The 22,392-nt window shown below is 38.2% G+C and overlaps 1 protein-coding gene and 1 pseudogene across 6 annotated transcripts in view; one reads left to right on the top strand and one right to left on the bottom strand.

Annotated features, from left to right (window-relative positions):
• ZDHHC21 (zinc finger DHHC-type palmitoyltransferase 21) overlaps window positions 1-18,018 on the bottom strand; it is a 75,160-nt gene extending 57,142 nt beyond the window's left edge. For 4 of the 5 annotated variants that reach the window (XR_007719580.1, XM_050759602.1, XM_050759605.1 and 1 more), the window contains exons 1-5: window positions 17,886-18,018; window positions 15,035-15,083; window positions 8,946-9,075; window positions 2,444-2,642; window positions 1,132-1,230 (exon numbers count right to left, since the gene is read on the bottom strand). Coding sequence is in view for 4 of the 5 variants with exons in the window: in XM_050759602.1 (XP_050615559.1) it covers window positions 1,132-1,230; window positions 2,444-2,597 (253 nt within the window). In the remaining variant the exon portion in view is untranslated. Of the gene's footprint in view, window positions 1-1,131; window positions 1,231-2,443; window positions 2,643-6,193; window positions 6,301-8,945; window positions 9,076-15,034; window positions 15,084-17,885 lie in introns of all 5 variants that reach the window. The other variant, XM_050759603.1, reaches the window with a different exon arrangement.
• LOC126936817 (60S ribosomal protein L17-like) lies at window positions 3,186-3,811 on the top strand (annotated as a pseudogene). Its single transcript, XR_007719581.1, has one exon. The product of XR_007719581.1 is annotated as a 60S ribosomal protein L17-like (transcript).
• Window positions 18,019-22,392: the final 4,374 nt, after the last annotated feature.

The raw sequence follows: 22,392 nt of genomic DNA, 5'->3' as shown, positions 1-22,392 counted from the left end.
TGTAATATTCCCATTGAATCTCTGAATTTTCAAGGCCAACTAAGCCTCCAAATGATGGGTGTCGAAAAACAATAATCAGAATTTAAGGGAGACTTTATAAGTAACTTGTCACTTAATCTAATTTCCTAAGAAATTACTGCATTGGTTTCCAAACTGTGCCACACACTGGAAGCACCTAGGATCTTTCAAAAATACTGATACCTGGTTCCTATGCCCCAGACATTCTGATTAAACTAAATGGGGTGTGACCTGGACATTGAGATTTTTTGAAGTTCCCCAGGTGGATTCTAACGTGCAGCAAGTTGGAAACTACTAAATTACTATAAAAAGTATTTTGCTTTGCAATGTACTACACAGGCATATAAATTTCTTACTAGAAGAAAGTTCAGAGAGTTCTCAAAGCTTATATAGCATACAATCAAAGAGTGAGCCTCAGGAATGAAAATAAATAAGGCTATACAATATATACCCAGTATGTAATAAAACAAGCAATACATTTTTAATTCATTTTTGAGATCTGAATGGCTATTATGCAATAGAGTAATCAAAAATCACCTTTGACTGAAACTAGAATAAATGCTTGCCATTTTTCACTGAATTGTTAGAACTTGGAAAAATAGACAATAGTATTCTTAATACTACAAGTATTTATTCTAAGCAATATTGTATTTATAACATAACGTAAGTGGCACCATCAAGAAAACTCCTTTATAGAATTAAAATATAACTTCTCAGATAATTATGTATCATTCAACAACTATGTACTGAGCATCTTAAATGATAGAGACTCTTCTGGATATGAGGAATACAGCAGTGAGTAAATGAAGACAACAAAAACAAAAAATCTATACTCTCACAGAGCTTATGGAGATCTAGAATGGGAGGTGGAAGACAAACAAACAAGTAAACTGAAAAGGAAGCCAAGAGATGGGGTGTGGTGAAATTGCAGGGGTGCCGGGGGAGCAGGGTTGCAATTTTAAGTAGAGAAGTTTGGAAAAGACACATACAAGCAAAGACTTCAAAGTGGTGTTGGATGACATACATAACCAATACATATTAAAGGCAATAAAATATGTAAATAAAGACAGTAATTCTGGCATCAGCAAAACTGATAAATCCAGAGTACCATACCTCCATGTGGGATCTTGGGGTTCTCAGGGAGTCTTCCTGGATCAGTTATTGAGGCCCTCACTAAGGCAACCAGACAGAATATGGCAATGCCATAGAATACTTTAAAATAAATAAATTAAAGAAATTAGTTACTTATCCTTCAAAACATTTTATCAACAATCATAATTAAAGTTTAAAATGTATATTTTAATAAACACCATCGGCAGAAAAATTTTCAAAAGATTAAAAAATAAATAATTTAACTCACCAAATAATACTGTCAGGAGGACTATCTTAAATAGTACTAATTTTAATTATTATTTTACATGATAATAACTCAAACTTCTTATAAATCAGATCCCTTAACAGGGACTTCCTATTAATAATGGCATAAATGAATAGGCTCACTTTTAATTACTACATGTTCTATATTAGAAAGGATCAAAATACCAACAAGTAAACTTTTTTATTAACTGGGTATCTTCAATGTTACTCTGAATTAGTGAAGTTCAACTGTCCCTTTTGATGGATCTTAAAACAATTAATTTGAGAACTAAGACTTCGAAACGTTTTCATTTTAAAATTAATAACCAGAAAACAAAAATAGTAAGGGAAAATAGATTTGGCCACCATAATTCTACATTTTTAAATTAGTAAGAATAGAGGAATTCTGTTGGGGGGATTAAAAAAAACACTGTACATGTAAAAGGAACAGTCTGAGTGCTCAATCCAGGACTGACTGCATACTACTGTTCAGTTTTGTCATATATATAACATTTCCCATGGTTCGTGTGAGGTCAGAATGAGGTAATGGGCATGAAAACTGTAAATGCCATGTACATGCAAAATATATAATTTCAATTTATTTTAATCATAAGCAAGCCATCACTAATTGACTAATAACTATCCAGAAGTTCAAAGTGTTATTATAATCAACCTCGTAACCAATACTTTTCTTATGAAATTCTTTCTTCTCAGTAACATATATTATCTCTATTCTTAAAACGACTACATTTGTAATTAGGTACAAAACAGCAATATTGAAAATACAGATAGACATGCAAGTTATCACTACTGTGTCAGTTTTCTATTTTTAACAAAATGGTCTTTACGTACTTTGCAGTTAAAAATGGAGATATCACTTTTATCTAACTGCAAATCTATAAAGGCCATTATTTCTGCAAGTTCATAAATAAGTAAATAACTGAATATTGACAGCACTGCTAAAATACTAAATATATTAAAAGGAAAGTTAACATAGTGACACTACACTCCAAAAACGTTCACAGTGAGAAAAATAATTATACAAGAAAATAAAGATCAAGAAACTTACTTATTATTAATATGCCTGGAATATGTCCTTCTTCATAGTGAGGAAAGAGGACAATTTTGGGAATTAAAACAAAATTGTATAACCAAACAAAGACAATCAAACCCATGCAGCACCAACCATGTGGGTCAACAACAAAGTGAATCCGGAGACCCATTTTGCAGTCTTATAACTGCCTGCTAACCCACAAGGAAGGATGATCCTAAGGAGAAGGAACAAAGAAAACAATTACTTACATAGAAAAATTTGACTAAAAACTGTATTTCTGGCAAAACTTCTATAAAATAACAGTGAGTTTTCTTTGCATATTTGATATTTTCTTTCTATAGTTGACATATTTATTGATACTTCTTTGTATATATATTTTTACAATAAATACTTGGGAAAACAAACAGAAGTTTCAGGATATTCAAATTTTACCAAGCTTCAAATAATTTCAATGTTTCATTATGAATTGCTATCACAGCTATAAACTGGAATCATCTACTGAATTTAAAACACAAGTTTGTCCTTAACCCAGTCCTTACCACAATGAGTTGAACTTCCCGTGTAAACCCAAAAGAAATGAATACACATGTCCACCAAAAGATTACGTACAAAAATTTTTAGTAGCTTTAATCAGAAGACTGATGGTCACACAAGTCAAAATGGTGGTTATCTTGTGGTGACCGGGTGTATGTTAACTGAAAAGGAACATGAGAGAACCTTTGAGGGGTTTGAAAATGTTCCATATCTTGCTTCCTCTTTCCCTAAGCGGCCTGAGGTAATCTGTGAAAATGGTTCGCTATTCACTTGACCCGGAGAACCCCACGAAATCATGCAAATCAAGAGGTTCCAATCTTCGTGTTCACTTTAAGAACACTCATGAAACTGCCCAGGCCATCAAGGGTATGCATATTCGAAAAGCCACGAAGTATCTGAAAGATGTCACTTTATAGAAACAGTGCATACCATTCCGACGTTACAATGGTGGAGTTGGCAGGTATGCCCAGGCCAAGCAGTGGGGCTGGACACAAGGTCGGTGGCCCAAGAAGAGTGCTGAATTTTTGCTGCACATGCTTTAAAATGCAGAGAGTAATGCTGAACTTAAGGGTTTAGATGTAGATTCTCTGGTCATCGAGCATATCCAAGTGAACAAAGCACCTAAGATGTGCCGACGAACCTACAGAGCTCATGGTCGCATTAACCCATACATGAGCTCTCCCTGCCACATTGAGATGATCCTTACTGAAAAGGAACAGATTGTTCCTAAACCAGAAGAGGAAGTTGCCCAGAAGAAAAAGATATCCCAGAAGAAACTGAAGAAACAAAAACTTATGGCACGGGAGTAAATTCAGCATTAAAATAAATGTAATTAAAAGGAAAAAAAAAAAAAGAAAGAAAATGTTCCATATCTTGACCTGGGTGGTACTTTATGGGTATATACATATGTAAACATTCACTGAGCTGTATACTTCAGAACTGTGCACTTTAGTTTAATTTTAAACTACAATAAAACATTTTTTAAGGATTTTGAAAAATGACAAAAAGTGAAAATTACAAATTGCCAAAAATACTAAAATTCATAGAATGAAGCCCAGCAAATCTCATCATGATCAATTCAAGAAGACTCCTGTTTAAATGAGGCTTTTCTTAGTTGAGTGTTAACAATATGCTAACAGATCTCTCAATGAGACACTTAAGGAGTTAAGATACTTCTATATATATATATATATATGGTACCAAAAAAGTGACTTAAAATACATCCATACTTTGGTAGATAAAACTTCCAAGGCTGAAATAATAAATTGTTGCATAAAGTCTAGAGGGCACCTTTTACATAAAATGTAATGGTATAATAATAAACTAGGACAATGGTTCTCTAGCCTGTAAGAAAACCAAAAACACCTGGGGAGCTTTTTAAAAATACATATCCCCAGACCCCATTCTACATTTACTGAATCATAATTCTTCATAAAGCTCAAAAAGCAATAAAATGTTGTAAAATGCTCTGCAAGAGTCTGATAACAGCTGACTGGTGTCTACGAACCACTGACCCATGAGCTTCACAAACACTTCAGTGTTACCACAATGAGTTGAACTTACTTAGTTCAACAAATATTCACTGAGCCTCCACTACACACCTATTACTTGCTAAACACTGCAGATACAATGATGAAGACATGGTCTTTGCTTGAAACAGTCTAATGGGAAAAAGAATCAGAAAAAAGGCTCAATATGGTAAGTTCCAGATTTGCGGACAAAATGTTAATAGGGGCACAGAAGATGGGACTAGATAAACTAAGTCTTCCTATAAGAGATGAAACCTGAATTCAGTCTTAGAAGGTTAGTAAAAGTTATCTAAGCAATGAAAAGTGACAACAATACTGCAAACAGAAGGAATAGCAGGAGCAAGAGTAGAAACTGTGGGAGGTATTACAACCTGCCATCACAAATCATAAAGCTTTCTGTGGAGAGTGAGTGCTAAGAAATACGGGCCTATATCATGAAGGCCATAAAGATGCCATGTTAGAATGCTAAGACTGAATTCTTTGGCAATAGAAAGCTATTGAAGCAGGGGATTAACATGATGAAATGTGTACTGTGAATAAATTACTGAAGCTCTGGTGTGAATGATAAAATTAAAGACAGAGATCCATTAGGCTAAGACAAGGCAAAAGCCAAAATTAGGTTTGCAGAAAGGAGCAATTGTTAGAATCAAACCAGTCTGACTTTCTGGTTGATTAGATATTAGGTGTTACAGGGGAAAGTGTCAAGGGTGACTCCCAGATTTTCAGCCTATATCCCAGTCAACTTCATTCTAAGAACAATTCATAATCAATTGAAAAGCCTCAGGGTACCATCCCTTAGAGGCCTTGCCAATGTTCTTCAAGCTATAAAGCTACTGAAACAAAGAAAAAGACACTAAGGAATACTTAATTTTAAAAGAATACCCCCGTTTTCTCATCCCCAGATCCTGCAAATATTGGGGCAGCAGAAAAAAAAAAAAAAGAACCCAAATGCAATACCACTCAATGGTTTACATCAGATATATTCTAACTTGTGTATGAATTCTAAAACAGAAATAGTGCCTAGGCCACTAAACTAATAAAAGTTTCATTTACTTATCTTTTAATTTAAAAATCAAAAGACAGATTGGTATCATTAAAATGAAGAAAGTCAGGAAAAAGCATGCTATTTAATTTGCTAAGAATCATTTTAATAAAGGAATCTCAAATACAAATGGTAAGCTATCTACACAGTCAAAAAGAGAAACATTCAAGACAATGTTAATTTTTTAGCCTTGCCAACTATCAAGTGCTAAAAGAAATGACAAGTGCTCTTTCAACATGTTCAATATTATTATTAACGTTTCAGTTCTATTCAAGACTAAAAACAGAACATGAATTTCATTAAGTATATATGAGAGTAACTTCATTACTTATTTCTAAATTTATTAACTTTAGAAACAGAAAAGTACATGAGCCAGCAAAACAAGTGGCAAAATTATCAAATATTCATTTTTGAACTCCATTTTTATTCTCCTCCACTAGAGAACAACAAATTTTTCTTTATCACTAGAAGAGATCTCTCACAACAAAAAAAAAAATTACAAAGTGAAAAGTATAGTTTAAAATGTATCCATTTTTCCTGGATGTAAACACACATAGATGACAATCTCTAAAAGAGCAAGTATCCCTAAGGAAAAGTGAGCACAGGATAGAAAAATATAACAACAAACAAATAAGATGTTGAATATATTTTTTAAAATACCTGACTGGTAAAACTTAGCTCCACATAATCCTCTCAAATGGGTTGCAGAACACAAAACAGTGATCTTCCAAGTGCTCCAAATCAGATGACAAACCACAAATGCGTAACTGGAAGAGGTGCAAGATCATCTCTCCACTCAATTAACATCTACCAGGCGTGGCTTATGGCTGAAGAGGAACTATTACACATCCTGAGCAATGACCAAACTGAACACAATGCTGTTACTTGGTCTTAAGGAGAGCATTCATAAAATACTTTCATTAGCAGGAGATTCCAACATACTAATTTGTATATTAAATGGTGAGCTCATAACTCAAAACTCTAATTAAGTAACTAGTGGATATACTGGTACTTCAACTTTTTTTAAGATTGCTATCTGGTAACTATAGTCGACTACAGGGACTAAATGATGTAAATTACTACAGCACAAACTTTAAAAACAATTATAACTTCACTCTAATAAACCAGACTGAGTAAATATTTATAATGTTCAACTTATTCCAGTGGAATACTACCATTTTTTGCCTTTTCAGGCAACTTTATTTCACCACATATTCTCCTCAAGAAGAATACTCAAGTCACTATGAAAATGACAAAACTATTAATGGACAGAAAACTATAACATCAAGATGCAGATTTTAGAAAATCATAAAGATTAGCCAAAATAATTACCAAGAAATATATCCAAACACATATGTCTACGCTTACAGTTTTATATGACTCTTCACCTCAGCCTAAGGGGTCCTGTTACCACTGTTCGACGATATTCCATTAGTCATTCCTCCTATCTGAAACGTCCCTACCATTCTGCTTACTCCATCCAAATTCAACTCAGACTTCAAGGCCAATTTGAATCTCATTCTCCATTTGAAATTTTTCCTGGCACTTCCGTTCACAATGATTTATCTTTTTCTTCTAAATTTCATTGAAAGGAAAAGTATTAGAGTAGCAAGTGGTTTTATATTCCTGGAAGAAGGAAGGCCTTCACAATGAAGACCCATCAGCCATGTCTGACCAGGTAAAAATGAACACATCTGAAGCCCAAAACACATGGAAAGCAAAGTTAAAAGACAAAGCATTCCTGGAAAAAATACAACACATGACTGACAAGAGGCATACAATGTAAATATAAAAAGAAGCAATTCACAAAGGGAAAGAAATCCAATGGCTAATCATTACTGATTAGGAAAATGTGAAATAAATAACAAGGTACATTTTTCATGTATTGTACTGAAAAACTTTTAGAAAGATGATATCCAATGTTAAGAGGGCACAGAAAAAAAGGACACTCTCATACATTACTGGTGGGCATGTAAACTGATACAATCATCTTGGGAGGGCAATTTGGCAGTATGTATCAAAAAGTAAAACCCTTTTACACAGCAGTTTTATTTTTACTATTACCTACAAAAGTACTCCTGAGACTGTATATACATATACGAGGATGTACAAGGATATAGCACTTTCCGTAATCACGAAAGCATGGCACAATCTAAATGTCCATGTAGAGAAAAGGGAATGATCAAATAAATTCTAATACACCCATAGTGTAAACTATTTCCAAGCTATTGCAATTTTTTTTTAAGGCAGAAAAGAAGGCAGATTTAGATCTGCCTATAACTACCCACTACATACTGCTGAGTGAATAAAACAAGTGACATAGACAAAATCCGTTAGGAGTGGAGAGGGAAGAGACTTTAACTGACTTTCTGGAAAGAGACAGGGATAGAGACAGACCAGAAACAGGCATGAGGGAACTCTCTGTGGTGCTAATAAGTATGTTTCTATTGATAATGGAGTCTGAGTTACAAAGATGTATGAATTTGTCAAAACTCAGCAAATGTACACTTAAGATTGTTGCATGTCAGGTAGGTAAATTTACCTTTAAGAAACTGTAAACCAATACTGAGCCCTAATTAACAATATGTATACTGAATTATGTAGAGGGAAAGCATACCGATGTCTGCAATTTACTTTGAAATGAATCCCCCAAATTAATAACAAAGTGGATAAAAGATACATGAACATGCTGAAATTTGTTAAAATGTTAGTTAGGAATCTAAGTGATAGGTATTCAGATGTTACACAATAAAATTCAATGCTTCTGTTGGAAATTTTTCAAAATTAAGTGCTGGGGGAAGCAAATTATAGAACAGTTTATATAACATTTTTGTTAGAAAAAATATGTGTGTATGTGCATAAGTAATTTCTGCACAAGGGCAGGAAAAAAAGACTGCAAGAAAACAGACCAACCAAACTGCTCTCAATGGGCTGAGAAAGGAGTAGTGAGAAGGAAGGCTTTCAAATATTTATATGTTCTTCTAAGTTTATCAACAGCCATGTACTTCTAAATTCTTTTCAATTAACTTAAAAATAAAGATAACCTAAGAGATACTAAACTTACAAACAAAATGTTTAATTTAGGCCTCTTTGTCACTATATATTATCCTTATAATAAATGCTTTTAAAATTATTTTTAAAAATGAAGCACGGAAGGATTTGCTGTAAAGCCATATAACACTTACGATAAGATGTTTCCCAAACTTATTCTTTACAGATTATTTTTCTCTACGGAAAAAGTCTTATTTAAGAAAACAGATTTGGTTAAAACTTAGTATAAAAACTTTTAAATAAACATAAAGTAACTACATTTGCTAACTGACAATTAAGTGCATCTAAGCATAAGACTCCAAGGATACTATGGCACATAATTCAAAAATATATTACCAAGTAAAATCAAAAGCAAACTTACCACTTGCAAATTCACTGAGGTGTGCTGTAATTTTTCTGGCACCAGCATTTAGAGATTTTCTTTTGATTCATTTTTTTAAATTATATCCCACCAAATGGATCTCTCTTCAAGAACAGTTTTCCATGAGGACCTATTAATGGTTTAAGAAACAATTATTTCTCACAAAGATAAAAACGATAAGCAACTAAATATTCTGTCAAAATGCCAATTACAAATGTCTTAAATTTAGAAATAAGAACAAAAAAATTCAACTCCATTTGATTCTGTGCTTTCATATCCCACCCATCCCCTCAGAATTTGCATTTGGTTACCATTATACATGAGAGTCTCTCTTTTAAAATCACCCACTTCCCATAAAATCAAATAAGCATTGTATGTTCAGTATTTGGGCTCCATTACACACTTCCTTGGCCACAAGTCACAAAATAACAATAGATTCTGCTAGAAGTACATAATCACAATTCATAAACAAAGATAAACAGCTTAAAATGGAAGTTTTAATTTAAAATGTTTTAAGACAGTTAATCCTCCTGTAATGAAACCATTAAGAGAGTCAAACATAAGTCAGTTTCTACAATTCAGGCTTAAAAATATATACTGTAAAGTGCTGTATATAACATATACTGATGCACTATTTTATTAACTCAATCAACATTTAACTACTATACATACTACACTTTAACACAGGGTATAGATGAAAAAGAAAGACTCTATCTTCAATGGAGGCAGACTAGCAAACAGACAAGACCAGTAAGACAAGTTAAGAAAGAGGGCAAGGGGACAAGACTGCTACCTCATATGTTAAGGATATTGGTTCATAGGTCATATTACAAAATTTATTTCTTACGGTACATAGCCATCAGGAAAAGATTCCTGAAGACAACAAACCCTGTGAGTTTGCTAGATGAAGAATGGAGACTCTTCAGACCAAGAGAACAGAAAAAGCAAAGGCATAAAAGCAGGCAAAGGAAATCTGAGTAAACTGAAATAACAAGAATCACTGCATATAGAATGGGGTAAGACGTTCATCCTTTTGACCACAACCAACTCTAATAAATTTTATAACATTACTAGTACACACAGATATATATGAATAACTAAAAAAGTTTAATGAAGTGATATTTACCCTTACTACATATGACACACGCTGATGTTGCTATTCCTTCTTTTTTTTTTTTTTTTTTTTTTTTTAGAGTGGGTCTGACTATGTTGCCCACGCTGGAGTGCAGTGGCTATTCCCAGGTGCGATCATAGCACACTGGGCTCAAGCAATCCTCCTGCCTCAGCCTCCTGGGCCGCTGGCACTACAGTTGGGTACCACTGCAACCTATTTATTTTACTTTAATAAAAATGTATAATACTGGTCATAGCCTACTAAACCGATTTCATGACCCACAGGTAGATCCTCAGATTGAAAAACACTGTTAAACCATGCCAATGAGTTTGGATTTCACCTTGAACACAGTGGAAAACCACTCAGGGATTTTAGGCAGTAAAACGTCATGATCAAATTTGCATTTTCGGAAGAACAGACACAATCTGAGGGCTGAATTTTGGTGGACTGATAAAGCACTGAGATTGACTACATGCAACTGTTAACCCAGCAAGAAATGATAAGGGCACATGGGGTAAGCACCCCAAAAATGGTAATTGATAAGGGGAATAGTGTGTGTGTGTGTAAGTGGGTGGGGTAGTGACACTTAAGACAGGAGGTATATTGAAAAAGGGCAGATCTGGCAGAACTTAAATAAATAAAACTGATAGGGCTTAGAGATCAATTGGGAGCAAAGGGCAGACTAGGATGGCTCCCAAGTTTCACATTAGGATCTAGGTGAAGGGTGGAACCATTCTCCAAGACAGGAAACAAAGGACAAGTTACAAGTGTGTTAAGTGTGCTGGTTACCACAGCAATAGCAAACTATTAAATACTGAGAATGTAAAAAACACACCAAAATTATTACCATTACATTTCTTTTGCCTTTATATATTTGTGGGGGGCAGGGAACTTGTATTTCCTCCCAAGGTCAACTTCTCTATGGTCCATAATTGTTAGATTGTCAAATGAACTTTGTTTCTACTCTTAACTTTTTAAGCTAATTTAAAGTGGGCTCCTTGGCTGCACCTTTGCTTTTCAGAGACTAAACACAGAATTACAATGTTAAAGGCTGGGTACAGTGGCTCATGCCTGTAATCCCAGCACTTCGGGAGGCTGAGGTGGGAGGATCATTTGAGGTCAGGAGTTCAAGATCAGTCTGGCAAACAGGGCAAAACCCTGTCTTCACCAAAAATACAAAAATAAGCTGGGCATGGTGGTGTGTGCCTGTAATCACAACTACTTACGACGTTAAGGCACGAGAATCGCTCGAACCCAAGAGGCAGAGGTTGCAGTGAGCAGAGATTGCACCACTGCACTCCAGCCTGAGCAACAGGGCGAGACTTCATCTCAAAAAAATAAAAAAGTTAAAGAGCTGCTACCCCAATGGCAAATAAATGAACTCTTTCAGGAAAAAACTCAAACAGAATTAAATGTGGTACAACAAAACGTTTTTGAAACATGGCCAAAAACAATAATGCTGCTAAGTCTATGACTTGAGAGTGGCTTCCTAATGTTTCAGCAAAACAGTAGTTTCTGTCAGTAACGTTAGTAGGTTATAGCACACGTCAATCACCCATGAGTCAAATCCCAGTCACTCACTGGCTTAAAATCAAGAAAAATCCTACTTTACATTTATAGTTATCAGAGCTACACTGCAGACTCTGAAATGAGATTCGTATTTCAGTACTAGATAAACACCACCACCGCTAGAAATCAAATCTCATCTATGTGGTAATAAAAGTAATGCTGGGCCAGGCACAGTGGTTCATGCCTGTAACCCCAGCACTTTGGGAGGCCAAGGTGGGCAGATCATCCGAGGTCAGGAGTTTGAGACTGGCCTGGCCAACATGGTGAAACTCTGTCTCTACCAAAAATACAAAAACTAGCCAGGCATAGTGGCGCCCGCCTGTAATCCCAGCTACTCGGGAGCCTGAGGCATGAGAATCACTAGAAGCTTGAACCCAGGAGGCGGAAGCTGCAGTGAGCAGAGATCATCGTGCCACTGCATTCCAGTCTGGGTGCAAGAGCAAGGCCCTGTCTCAAAAACAAAACAAACAAACAAAAGTAATGTTGGGCCTAAACATCCAAAAAATTGGAATAACAAAACAATTCCAAAGTTTCAAAACTATATGTCATTAAATATTTTTGATATTGCTACACCTGAAAGAATACAATCAACAATTTACAAGCTAAGTTTTCAAACACACCAAATTTTTTTTCCCACAGTGCCAAGAGAAAATGCTTATTAGATGAATATATGAAATTTTAAACTTATTAATTACAGGCAACAATGAATTTAGAAAGCACAGTTACAGCTAAAAACATATTTATAAAACTTTTTGACTTCTGATATCATTCTACTCTGAAAACTGGTCAAGTGTAGGCAGTTAAATAATTCTCTGTAAAAATCACGCTCTCCCTGGCAATTAGGAATTCAATTTTTTAAATATCACATAGATATTCAGTTGATTATCAACAGATTAAAAAATTAATCTTCTACAGATGTTAAAAGAGAAATTATGACACAGTCTCTTATTCACTTTCCAAGCTTCAGTTTATTTTCAAGCTTCAGTTTGACCATCTGTAAAATGGAGATAAAAATGTCAACTTACACAGTTGCTGTCACGCTTAAAAGAGAAATTGCCTGGCAAAGCAGCACCTCCAAAATGCTAACTTTCCAGGGGAGTGAAGGAGAGAGGAGAGGAAGGGAAAGTGAAAGATAAGTTTTACTTCTAGTTTTACAAACTCCAGAATGAAACAATGTTTCTGGGTCCCCATCATTAAAAGTAATGAAACGGTTTAACAATACCCCAGGGCCTGCTCTTGCCTGTAATCATAACACTTGGGAGGTGAGTTGGGTAGGATTGCTTGAGCTAAGGAGATCCAGAGCAGCCTGGGCAACATAGCCAGACCTAGTCTCTAGTTAAAAAACCAACAGCAGTGGCTCATGCCTGTAATCCCAGCACTTTGGGAGGCCGAGGCGGGTGGATCACCTGAGGTCAGGAGTTCAAGACCAATCTGGCCAACACGGTGAAACCCCATCTCTACTAAAAATACAAAAATCAGCCAGATGTGATGGCAGGTACCTGTAATTCCAGCTACTCGGTAGGCTGAGACTTGAACCCAGGAGGCAGAGCTTGCAGCGAACTGAGATTGCCCCACTGCATTCCAGCCTGGGAGACAGAGCAAGACTCTGTCTCAAAAACAACAACAACAACAAAAAACGAACAAACAGAAAACCAGCCGGGTGTGGGGGCACTCGTCTGTAGTCCCAGCTTATTGGGAGGCTGAAGTGGGAGGATCGCTTAAGCCAGGGAGATGGAGACCAAGGTTGCAGTGAGCTCTGACTACACTGCACTCCAGCCTGGGCAACAGTGAGACTCTGTCTCAAACAAAAAACAAAACAAGCACAAGAACAACAAAATATGCCCCGTTATCTACTTTTCTAAAGTCTGAACAAGTTAAAAAAAACTTCAAATATGAGAGCCCTTCAGCTAGTATTACACTAGCTGAAGCTGTATTTCTACATGTTGGCTGGGGGGGGGGTTCTTTAAGCAGAAAACCAAAAATAGAGATTTGATCTAAAATAGAATGACTGAACTAGGCCGGGCACGGTGGCTCACGCCTGTAATCCCAGCACTTTAGGTCAAGGTGGGCAGATCACGAGGTCAGGAGATCGAGACTATCCCGGCTAACACGGTGAAACTCTGTCTCTACTAAAAATACAAAAATTAGCCAGGTGTGGTAGTGGGCGCCTGTAGCCCCAGCTACTCAGGAGGCTGAGGCAGAAGAATGGCGTGAACCTGGGAGGAGGAGCTTGCAGTGAGCTGAGATTGCCCCACTGCACTACGGCCTGGGCAGCAGAGCAAGACCCCATCTAAAAAAAAAATAGAATGACTGAATTAAAGCCCCTAAAGTAAATCACTTTCAAGTAAAAGCAGGACTGTTGAGCAAAGAAATAAAGTGTGAAAGAAAATCAGTACTTGATTTCAGAAGCTAATAAAGAAAGTACAATGCAAGCAGGGATTCTGAATCAATTGCTGAGTTTTCCAGGAAGACTGTAAAAATGTGGGTGGACAAAGTGTCAAAGCATAACATACGTGCATGCACCATCAATAGTTTCAAGACTACTCTGTAGACTAAGTTTTTAAATTACATTCTGGGCAAAACTGAGCATAAGCTGTTGCTCTTCTCATAAATTTGCTTTTGTGTTTACCAGTCTCATGAGTAAAAAGTAAATACAAATGACTGTATTAGTAGTACTACACTGAAGTATTATTAATACTGTTAACACTATCCTGTACTAGCAGTACTAGTACTAGTAGTATTAGTACTGCTAATACAGGCATTTACCTTTATTTTTCCCTGCTTGCATTAACTTGCTTTAACTTTAGAGAAAGTAGGTAACTGGGGCACTGTTTTTTATGTGTGTTTGTCTGAGACAGGATCTCACTATGTTGTCCAGACTGGAGTGCTGCAATCAGAGCTCACTGCAGCCTCGGTCTCCATTCTCCCCAGCTCAAGCTCACTTCATTAGAATCTTCTAACAAAAAGTAAAAATAGCTTGGGAGGTGTGGGGCAATATGAATTAAAGACCACCAAATGTTGTTTCAGTCAGTACAAAATGTCTCTGTGGGAGTTTTCATTTAGGGAGATAGGAGTGGGAAAAGGGACTGAAAGGGCAAGATTAATTGCAGGATAGGGACGGGGATGAAAAACAGATAACTTTTGTTCCAAAATCAGCATAAGGAAAAACCGTCAGATACAGTAAAAGTCAGAAATGAAGAGGCCCAGGCTTTTCCTGGATATGAATCAAGTATGTTCTTCCAAGAAGGAAGGGGAAGCCTGCTACTTACCTTTTAGTACCCACTGCACCAAGAGAGATTGGGTGGGGTGGGGGGTAGGAGACTAAATTAGATTTCCTTCACACCAGGCTTTACCAAAGCAGGCATGATTTAAGAACACTAACACCATAAGAAAAATCTCTCCTCACCTGCTTGCTGAAGCTGAAAATCCTGCAGTAAGTGAAAAAGTTCTTCATTCTGTAATTACAGATAAAAAGCTTAAAATCAGAAGCCTGGTTGATATCACACTTGAGCATTTTACATTAGAATTTTAAAAAATTCATCAGTGAATGGTAAAATACCTATTTTACCCAACCTGCCCTTTTGTAGAAGGAGCAACACATAGGTTAAGAGAATCTCTGAAATGGAGAAGAAGGTGAATCTACCCTGAGAGAAATAGCACAGAGGAAAAAGCAGCTTGAAAGGCAGAAGGCAAACTTCAAAAATGTCACAATTTTACCCAGGTTAGATCTAAAGAGCGAAACAAACAAACTACCATCATACTAAGGTATTTTTGTTCAGGGAGCTATCAATGAGCAGTGATGATTCACATGTCTAAGAAAATGTGCTTTTTAAACTAGCCTGACTTATCAAGAATTCTTAACAAATCACTTTCAACAACAAAAACTGTTTTAACAATTTCACCTGTATTTTAAACTTTAATAAAAGTTATTTAAGCACTGATTATTCTACTAGATGCTAAATTGCCTATTATAACTAATGTATGTGAAAAGTTGAATCTGAGCCCTAATGTTTTACTAAAACAACATAAAAGGTTACATTCCTTAAAATAAAATAAAACTGAATTTAGGGAACAAGCTCTTGGCAATAAAAACAGCCTTTCCTTTGCCTTCCCCATTTTGCCTGGTAGTACTGATACTGCCACTGTGTCACCGCCTATGCTATAAAAGTTTTCATTGAGTCACATTCAATTACAATTCCAGAAAAACAGCTCCATGGAGACATTACTCAACTTCTCAAGCAGTTTCTTCACTAAACCACTATATAATAAGACTAGCAGGAGGACAAACAGTTTGCTCCTTTATTGACCTTCTCACTCTTTTCCTCTCCATCCAAAGAGGTTTTCGGGAAAATGGCTTACGGATGGCAGCAGCTTGCATTTGTTACTATTCACTATAACAAGTCCCTGGATTGTAACTGCAGAGGCCATTTAAGTCATGGTCTTTTTCAAGCTGTATGTGGGTCACATGTTATAAAACTATTATTTTATTCATGTGCTTTTCCATAGGTTCTGAATCGGTCATTACGAATTAAAGAAATGAGGCAGTAGGCAAATAAGAAGTACAAATGTTATGATTCATTGATTCTTATCTCAGAACTTCCTGTTAAGCTGATTATGTGTCTGCATTTTTAAACGCTTAGATTTATCTTATTAAACAAAGCACCTCATAGGCAAAAGTGACACAGTCCTCATTATTTTCTTTAAATGATGTTCTATTTCATTTATTCCAACTACAGCTTCCCAAGTATGTTAACAGAAATCTCAACAGTGTGAAAGGATCTAACAGAATTGTTTCCATCGAAAATGATGAATTCTGGAAGAGTACTACACCAAAACAATTATGGAACTATACATTTTAACTTGTATTTAGATATAATTTTACTAATACGTCGTACATGTTTTTAATGTACCTTCAACACGTTAAAGGGTCTTATATTATTTAAAAACATAACATTTTCCAAGTAAGCATGGAAAAGCTAAAATAAGCCTTAAAGAATTTATGATGATATACAGAAAATAACATGGGTCATTGCCCTACCCATGACCCCACAGCTGGATAGTGACAGAAATGGGACTAGAATCTAGTTTTTCTTTTCATGACACCAAATCTCATTTGGTTTTCTTTCCAATTGATTTCTCATCTCAATTCTTCAAACATCTTTTTGCTTTTAAGAGATGGCACAACTAAGGAAAAATAGAGCATCTCTCTGAAATTTTATCTTTAAAATAAGTAACATCTAAAGAGTTGGAAGAATTTAATATTACACCAAAAGCCTTTTAATCCAGGAATGGCACATACTAAGTAGTCATCAAATGGTGACTGTTATTAATATCATTCTTACCACAAGGAAGGCAGTGAATTTTTAAAAGTGCACATATTAGCACAGTAGGCTGAGGACCTATTTAACACATCTTTTTAAATTGCACTTAATTATCGTTGGTCGTCTTTGGACTGTAACTTTACAATATAATTTATGACCCGCCCACAATGACCTTGATTTTTTTTTCTCTTGTACTTTCAGGGAATGCTATATTGCAATATTTTAAAGTAATAATTGGTCATGTCCTCTCAGCCTGATAATACAGACAACCACCCTGACTCTCAAGGGATCTTAAAATGTGACCCACATATAGCTTGAAAAAGACCATAACTTAAATGGACTCTGCAGTTACAATCCAGCGACCTACTATAGTGAACAGTAACAAGTGCAAACTGCTGCCATCCGTAAGCCATTTTCCCGAAAACCTCTTTGGATCGAGAGAAGAGGAGTGAGAAGGTCAATAAAGGAGCGAACTGTTTGTCCTCCCTGCAGCTTCACACCAGAAGTCTGGAATGAATGAATGAATAGCTCTGGAATAGCACAGAGAAACCAGGGATCCCAGTGTAGGTCTCCAGACGGGGGTGCGGAGACAGAAACTGTAGTTTACAAGCGAGAAACTCAGGATATAGATTTTTTAAAAAATAAATAAATAACTAGCCAACACCATCTCGACTACAGCAGGAACCCCCCACCGCCAGTTTGAGGGACGGGCACTTAGCAGGTGGCTGCATCTCTAGCAGAAGATGTTCTGAAAAAGGCCAGGCCTGGGGCGGGGAGGCACCGAGAAGCCCCGGGGTTCCAAGCAGAGCAGGTGCAGGGGGCGTGCAGGGACAGGTGAGGGCGGCCCGGCGCGGAGGAGCGGCGGGCGGGCCCGGCGCGGCGCAGCAGGGGCCGGGGGTGGGGGCGGCCGCTTCGCCCCCGCGCCTGCACACTCACCGTCGCGGCTGGCTCGCCTCTCGCCGCCGCAGCTCCTGCGGCCGCCAACAGCTCTTTCCCCTCCTCCTGTCGCGCCACCTCCGCCTCCTCCGGCGCCGCCGCCCAGGCCGGGCCGCTCTTCCCTTCCGCTTCCGGGAGCCTGAGAGCCTGGACCGGCCGAGTGGGTGTCCGCATGCCCGCGCGCCCGCGTGGGGAGGGACGACTGCAGCCGTCGCCGTCTCGCTTCGCTCCCGGGAGCCGCGATGGGAGCCGCTGAGGGCCGAAACTCCTGCAATCGCGCCGCGGCCCCAGAACCGCGGGCCCAGTCCGACCGCACTCTCCTGAGCGCTTGCACCTGGCGCGCCTGGGCACCTCTGCCCCTCCCCAGCCCTACTTGAGCCGTCCTTCTCATTGTCCCCATATCCTCACTGCTCACCTCTCCCGAGAGACAGGACAGGGACTTTAGCTTAGAAGATTGCATGTATCCTGCCTTCTTCAGGGGATGTGGCCAGCAGGCCTCTCTCGCCGCAGGCGTTCTGGATGTCCCATGGTACCTTGCTTCAAAGCGCGGTCTGCAGCATCAGCATCCTCTAGGAACTCACAATCTTAGAAATGCACAATTTCAGGCCTGCTGAATCAGTACCTGCACTTCAGCAAGGTCACCAGGTGACTCCTAAGAGGTGCACCGTAAAGATGGAAAAGCATTGCACTGTATTACATGGTCTCGTCCGCTTCAGACCCTCTATTGGGTTGCCTCAGACATCCCAGGATATTTCCTGTTCCTGTCCTCAACCTACATCCACACCCAAACAATCTTTTCTTATATTTTGGGAGACCTCCAAAAGTTTCCTGCTTTCCCATCCCTGCAAAAGCCGGCAACTTTTGGACTCAGCGATGCAAGTAATCCACCTCTCCGTCTAACTTAGTATCTTCATCAAACGCCAGAGATTTGCTAACGTTCCCACCTCACCCCAGCCGAACGGTGTTTGGGGAAGGTTAAACCGTCTGCAGTAATGTGGAGCTAGATCTTTGTGCCCACGTGCCACAGGAGGAGATAGTGTGTTGGTGGAAGAAATACTACCTGTTGTATAAAATCTGTACTCCTTATGTGATTAAAAGTCCTCCACAGACACATCCCTACCTACCTCTCCAGTCTTAGCTCCAACTAATTTGGTTCATTTCCCCATTCTAGAATGCCCTGCTCTCTGATTATCTTAACCCTATCCAGATTTGAGAGTGGAAATCTTGCCTACCCAGAGTTCTCTCACCACTGTGCTTGTAGAGCACACATGGTTGCTTGTTTGGGGCCTCATATTGCCTTCTATTGCTAAGGAGTTTTAAACATGTTATGTCCTGGTTTCTGAACTAATTACAAACACCTTGTGACCTTAAAGACTTTGGTCAGTGGTTATCAAAGTGGGATCCCTAGACCAACAGCATCATCGTCACCTGGCAACTTGTGAGAAATCCGTATTCTCTTGCCCCACCCCAGATCTACTGTAGTAGAAACTGTTTAGGTGTAGCCCAGCAATCCGTGATCTAACAAGCCTTTTAGGTGATCCTAATACACACTCAAGTTTTAGAATTACTGACCTAGATTACTAGATATCCCCAAAAGAACCCAGTGGTAGGAACTGATTTACCCATAAACAGGTTTTATTGCCTTTCAGGTTAACAAATACACTCCCCCATATATGCATAGCTAGGTTGAAAGACTAGTCACAATTGCTTTTGATAGAATTACCTTTATTTTTCATAAATCATTTGATGTAGTAGGATTTTTGTAACTTTGTTTGAGAAGAAGCAGATATTACATATAAAGAATCACTTTGAAGGAAGAGGAAATGTGGAATCCCCCCACCCAATTCCACCTACCTGATTGCATATTAAATGTGGAATCCCCCCCACCGGATCCAGCTACCTGATTGCATATTCAATGTAGATGCCCCCCACCCGAATCCAGTTACCCAAATACATATTAAAAGTGAAATCACCCCCACCTGAATCCAGCTACCTGAATTGCATGTTGTTTTGCTTTCTCTTCAGATAGCCCTGTGAGAGGGGAATAATTTGTGACAAGTGATCTCAAAATTGCCAAAGTAAGAATTAGCTGACAGGTCCATGAATGCACATGACAATTGGAAGTGCATGGATTTTTCAATCCCTTTTTAAAGTAAGTTAACCTGTCTTTTATAAGCCAAATCAGTTCCACAGAGAAGTTTTAAGGAAGGGAATAGGAGAGAAGAGGCAGGAGAAACATCCTCAAAAACATGAGCCTTTTTAGCATGGGCATTTCGTAAGTATAATCAAAGGCCTGCCTATCCCTTACACTGAAGGTCAAGTCATCTGGTTCTATCATTCATGCTAAACATTGATGGTGTTGTATTGCAACCCATATATTCAGGCACCTGGGTAACAATAAGGGAGTGAAGGAGATGTGTCATTTAATCTTTTGAAGAGATTTTCTATTTACTGGGTATATTATGGAAGGACGGTTTAGATGTACCATATTTTTTCCCTCCAGAATTCTAATCTACTTCATGGGGCCTGTGACAAACTGAAATGTGATTATTAATCAAATTAATATTTATCTGGAAGTAGAACAAGTAGACAAGGACAAGTAGTATTGCTGCCACTGCCAACCAAGCTTCTAACAAAGGCACAGTCAGGGCATTTATGAAGGTAAACACAGCCAACTCCTGTGCTTCTGTGCCATGACTAGGGAGGATCTGGATTTTAGTGCAATTTCCAAAAGTCAGTGCAGTCCAGAGTTTAATCAGTACTGGCTAATGGCCCTTGGCATCTTTGGATGGATGGCGTTCTCCACCTGCCCAGCTGGGTACCATGCCTTAAGCACCCACATTTGATGCACAGTCATGATTTCTTGGTTGCCTATGGTTGTCTCTCCCATCTGTTTGAGTGGCAGAGTGCCTGTTCCACAACAATCTAATATTCTAAAAGTTGTTCTTAACCTCTTTTAGGTTACACATCTCTTTGAGTATCTGTGAAAGTTGTGGACCCCAGCAAAGTACACACACACACATACACAAATATATATAAATATATATATATATACACACACACACACACACACACACACACACAGGAACATACATATTTATATATATGAAGTTTCACAAGTTGCCCCACCTTCCTACGCCTCCAAAGGATCCAAGTGAAGCTAGGAACATCAGGCTAAGAAATATCCCTAGAATGTAGAGAGTAGGTAAAATAAGCTTTTTTCCCCCCAAATATCAAGGAAAACTGAAAAACAAACAAACAAACAAAAACCACTGTGTGCTTAGGAGAAAAAACGATAGCAATGCTAAACAGAGTTGCAAAGAAAGTTTTATGGAAGTGCTAATGAAGAAACTAGTAATTTCAATGGAATGGTTCAAGGGTGGCTTCTTGGAGAATGGTTCTTGTATTAGGGAAGTGAGATTAGGATTTTGACTGGGAGAAAGGACGGAAAGAAATTTCAGGAGAGAGGAAAGTGTAAGCAAAAACATAGAGAAATGAAAGTGCAAAAATCCCTCTGGTGTGGCTCAAAGGTAGGATACATGGAAAGAGAGAGGGCTGGAAAGGTAGAACAGATTCCAAGTATGGTGAGCCTCAAAAACAATGCTATTCCCAATGAAGAGCCCTTAGCCTTTTGGCGAAAGGTAGTGACCCACTCCAAGCTGGAAGAGACGATTAGTGAGGGTAGTGGCATTATCAAAAGACAGAGTAGCGGGGCATCTGGAAAAGTTCTAAATATTCTACATTGGAACCTGTTAGTGAGGCCACATTGCTTTGCCTCAACTTTGGATTGTTTGATGTTGGCTCTAGAAGTTTCTACTCCATTAAATCACGACGGACCTGAGATTCTTACACTTGGTTAAGTGCTAGTGGGGAAATGCATCCTAGTGAATGTTCTGATGAGTTATGAGTCCAGGATGCTGAAAGAGTTAAAATCTCTGTTGGATTAAAAGAGTGAGAATCAATTTGGACTGAAAAGCGAAAAGAAGCCCTGCCACTAATCAGACAGGGAGGACAGACACGGATAAAGCCAGCTGCAAAATTAGCAGGAAACACTTTCTGCCAAAGTCATGCAGCAGTTACAAAGTGCCATAATGATCCCCTCTTTAGGTGATTGCTGACTTCTTACCAGTGATGCCCCCCGATTGCTGGCTATTTTCATTTATTACTAGAGATACCCAATTGCTCAGCCATCATTCTCTCATGACAGCATCCAATCCTGGTTAAATCTCTTTTCCTAATTCCACTTCAAAACAACCAATCCAAAATGGATTCCTGCTTCCCTTAGATGCTTTTCAGAATTCTTCAATGGAAGTTCAATTTACAAAAGATGCCGCCTTCCTCCCTCTTGCCTAGGAGTGACATCTCTCCCTGCAAGGAAATAACTCTGAATTTGTCAGGCTACAGGTGTAATCCTCTAGGTTTTGACGACCCATTTGATGATTAAAGTTTTCCACTCCCCAGGACTCATAGTCAAGAAAGAGTCTCCCTTTCCATGTCAATAGCACAA

Source organism: Macaca thibetana, chromosome 15 (genome assembly GCF_024542745.1).
Source record: "Macaca thibetana thibetana isolate TM-01 chromosome 15, ASM2454274v1, whole genome shotgun sequence".
NCBI lineage: Eukaryota > Metazoa > Chordata > Mammalia > Primates > Cercopithecidae > Macaca > Macaca thibetana.
The sequence above is the reverse complement of the archived record's forward strand: the minus strand, read 5'-3'. Positions and strand labels throughout refer to the sequence as shown.